Source organism: Frankliniella occidentalis, unplaced genomic scaffold (assembly GCF_000697945.3).
Source record: "Frankliniella occidentalis isolate FOCC.00 unplaced genomic scaffold, Focc_3.1 Scaffold917, whole genome shotgun sequence".
NCBI classification, from domain to species: domain Eukaryota; kingdom Metazoa; phylum Arthropoda; class Insecta; order Thysanoptera; family Thripidae; genus Frankliniella; species Frankliniella occidentalis.
The window spans coordinates 4,278-8,144 of NW_026268023.1; the positions used below are offsets into that span (position 1 = coordinate 4,278).

The following is a 3,867-nucleotide window of genomic DNA, read 5'->3' on the forward strand; positions in this document are numbered from 1 at the left end:
GACAAAATCAGTTGCCTCATGAAACCACTTAGCCACTTGTTGGGTTAAAAACTCGAAAAGCCTTTTAATATTTCTTCACGTTACTAGGTAAATGCTGTCAATCTCTTTCCAATAACAGTCCTGGGATTTAGCTAACTTATTGCAGCTCTTATATGTTTAGTGTTCTTATTATTATTACACTTTACAAAATTACTACTTCGTCTACCTTGTTAACCTTGTTGACATTGTGTTTTCTGTAACTTATATTTTATTTTCAGGTTCAGTTTTTCGATTTCCATGCGATGGTTAACATCAACAGGGTTAGACGCGAAAGAGGGTCTCGTAAACGTTCCTGGTTTTACCACATTAATGACGGGTATCATTACCACATAAATAACATCAGAAATAGGAAAGTATATTTGAAGTGTATTCACTTTGGGAAGCATTGCCATGGAAGGGCTTTGTACTCCCGTCGACAAGGTTTTATCCACACCAAGAGACATGACGGGTGCAGAAGAGACCGCCACTATCCTAATGTAATGCGACTTCGCAGAAGGATCCTGAAAAGATGTACATCTCTGGAAGTAATTTCGTTTAGGGAGATCATAACTCAAGAGAGTAGAGGGTGAGCAGCTGAAACCTTGATTTAACTGTGTTAACATGTGGACCTCACACTTTCTGTTTTTATGGTGTTTTCAGGTTCCCAATTGGAGTAACAAGTCGTGTTAGGCTGGCAAACATGCGCTCAGCCATGCAGAGAGCACGATACAGTGCCCTCCCACCTCCCCCTCAATCTCTGGAAGAGTTGACAGCAATTCTGCAGGATCCAAGATATAGGGTTCTGACAGCTACATCTGACGGGCGGGATAATTTGTATGCTGCTAGTGTTAATGCAGCAGATGGGTCTCATCATGTGATATTTATGACTCGACGTATGGCTCGAGTATTGAGACAACTTAAAATTTTATTCGGAGATGGCACTTTTAAGACTCTTCCAAACATGGAAGACTTGGATGCAGCTTCTCAGGTGAGAGAGAAAAAAATCAGTGCTTATTCTTGGAGCTACTATTTTAACAAAATAGTTCCTTTAATTTTGTAATTATGTCATCATTTCAGATTTTCTGTGTTGTTGGGAACTGGGACCATACTGTTTTGCCTGTAGCATGGGTGCTAATGCAGGCTAGAACAATCCCAGCTTACACAGCAGTTTTAAGTGCTATTCAAGACCTTGTGGGCAATGTCTTCCCTAATCTAGAAACATTTATATCTGATTTTGAGCCTGCCATACGCGCATCTGTCATTGCTCAATTTCCTGGTGTAACTTTACAGGGATGCTTTTTTCACCTGGTGCGAGTAAGTTCTGCATTTACAGTTAAATTGAAGAACCAGCTGCTAAAGTAACAAATCTGGACTTTGTTGTTATTTTTAATTTTTGTCTAAAGGCCTTCATTAAATATGCTAAAATAACATTGGGGATGCTTCGGCTACTGAGAAGGCAGCCTTTCAAAAGACTAATGAAACTTTGCTGTGCATTGCCCCTGCTCCCTCGTCGATTCATCAGAAGAGGTTTCAACTTGATTTTAGATGAGGCTAGAGGCTTTGGCGTCAGAGTGTATAGGCAAATTAGGCCCTTCTTTGCTTATCTCCTACGTAATTGGGTGGGAAACCCCATTAAGAGGAACTGGATGTGTGTCTTCTGATCGGAGCACAGAACTAATAATACTTGTGAGAGCCACAATCGCATGCTGCGCAACTATGTGAAGGTAGCCCATCCTAGTGTCTACCAACTCATCTGTAAGTATATGTTCATGAATCAAAGACCATACGTTCAATTTTTCTCATTTTTCTCCTTTTGATATTTTACAATGTGCTATGGATATTGAAGTGTGTAAATTTTACTTTTCACCTATGTGCATACTCCTTTCTAGGTGCTCTCATATCAATGGAAAGAAATGCAGCTGCTGATGTAAAAGCATTGAGGCAAGGTCGCCAGCCAAACCGAGGCAGGAAGACTTCGGCCATCATGTTGGATCGCCGACTGAGAACTTTGGCCAGAACTTTCAGGAATCCACCAGAGAACCGTGATGGTGTAATTATGCGTTATCTTAGTGCTGCATCGTACACCTTTGATAATGCTTACGACCGGGCTGTGGAAGAAGTTTGAAGATTGCTGGCAACTTCTGGATTGACACCAACATTCATTATCAAAGATTTTATGTAATTTTATCTAATCTAATTTATTTTTTTAGCATGCATGTGTGTTGATGTACAATTAGTCAATTCAAATCACTTACTATTTAAGCAGATATGATAAGCAGTGGCTGCAATATAGTCAAAGATTTTATGTAATTTTATGTAATTTAGCATTTTTTTAACATGCATGTGTAGATGTGTACGCCAGTTAAAATTACCGAGGATTTAAAAAGATAGTGATCAGCAGTGGTTTAATCCTCTTCTGTTTACAGTTTAGTGCCATTCTTTAGCTGCTTGGTTGTAATTCTACTTTTTTAAATAAACAAAAAAACTGTTCTTTGGTAATTGTCCTTTTCCTTTTTGCTCACCATAATTCCTCTTCAAATGCATATGACTGGTCTACTCCGTCTACTCTTTGATCGATAACAGCTAAGTTATAATTCTTTTGGACAGGTTGGTCTGCTCCATACAAGTGAGATGTCTATAAGGAAGAGCTGCATATTTGTAAATCAACTAGAGAAATTTTATCAGCATTTGGAACAATTACTGGCTCCAAGTTTCACAGACAAAATTTCAGAGTCAATTCTTAAAAACTTCTAATTTAAGGAAATAATCAAGGTGCAGGGAGCTGGTTAGCAGAAAATAGAATGTGTAAGGAAATCAATTTGATTTATTCAAAAGCAAACATGTGATACTAAATCACTCAATGAACTTGTGTCAATTGTTTGAACTATTAAAATTTAACATTATCAATAAACATAATAGCAAACTAAAGCTGGTCAATGAAGCAACAAATAAAATTAAGTTCACGAGTACCCTGACTTTGATCTTAAAGCTATAATCAAAATAGCTATGCAAAGCCATAGATAGCAAACACTATTAGAAAAAATACTGTCAAATGGAATACAATAGTAAAAACTAATCTCTAAGAATAAAAGTGAAAAGGGAAGTTTTAGGACTTCAATTCTTAAATATTAAACAGTTATCAAAAATAGAAATGAAATAAAAAATTTAAAAAAAAGTAGATACTAAAAAAATATGGCAGCAAAAACGAAACTCAACTTTTCGCTCCACCTTGCAACTCATCCAGCTTCTTCTTTAATGCTTTGTTTTCATCCATCAGTTTTTGCTTAGCAGTGGTGCTGTTCTTGCTACCCAAAGGTCGCCCAGGTCCTTTCTTTTTGGGCTGAGCAGACTTCTTCTTCACAGCACTTGTCTTTGGCTTCTTTGATGCTTTCTGAAATAAAAGTATGACATACAATTTTGTTACCTCAACTAATTTCTACTGGATGAGTTACACATTCAATGCCTCTTACCTCATCATCTGAGTCATTCTTCTTCTTTTTTTTTGTATTTTTCTTGCTGCCACTACTTTCTCCATAAGATTTACCCCATTTTCGTGTCTCCACCACCTCTAAGTCTGATCCAGTTCCATCACTATCTGATGAATCATTATCTAAGTCGTCGTCAGAAGTATCCTGGAACAAATGGAGCAGGTTTAATGACATTATAAAAATAAACTTAAAACAAGAGAGATACTTTTTCCTCATATGCAAATCATTATTACCGCATTATGCACCTCATCACCCTGACGAGCCGAAAGACATGGAAATGACATGAATTTTATGTCTTCGTATGTACATGCACTGTCCCAAATGTCCAAAATAAGTCTTAATTATGGCAATACCATGTACA

General features: G+C 37.3%; 1 protein-coding gene across 1 annotated transcript; it reads left to right on the plus strand.

Moving 5' to 3' along the window:
* The first annotated feature begins 218 nt into the window (after positions 1-218).
* Positions 219-1,380, plus strand: LOC127751761 (uncharacterized). The gene is made up of 3 exons (XM_052275788.1): positions 219-604; positions 679-1,006; positions 1,096-1,380. The coding sequence occupies exons 1-3, from the start codon at positions 282-284 to the stop codon at positions 1,378-1,380; spliced, it is 936 nt and encodes a 311-aa protein (XP_052131748.1). The 5' UTR covers positions 219-281.
* Positions 1,381-3,867: the final 2,487 nt, after the last annotated feature.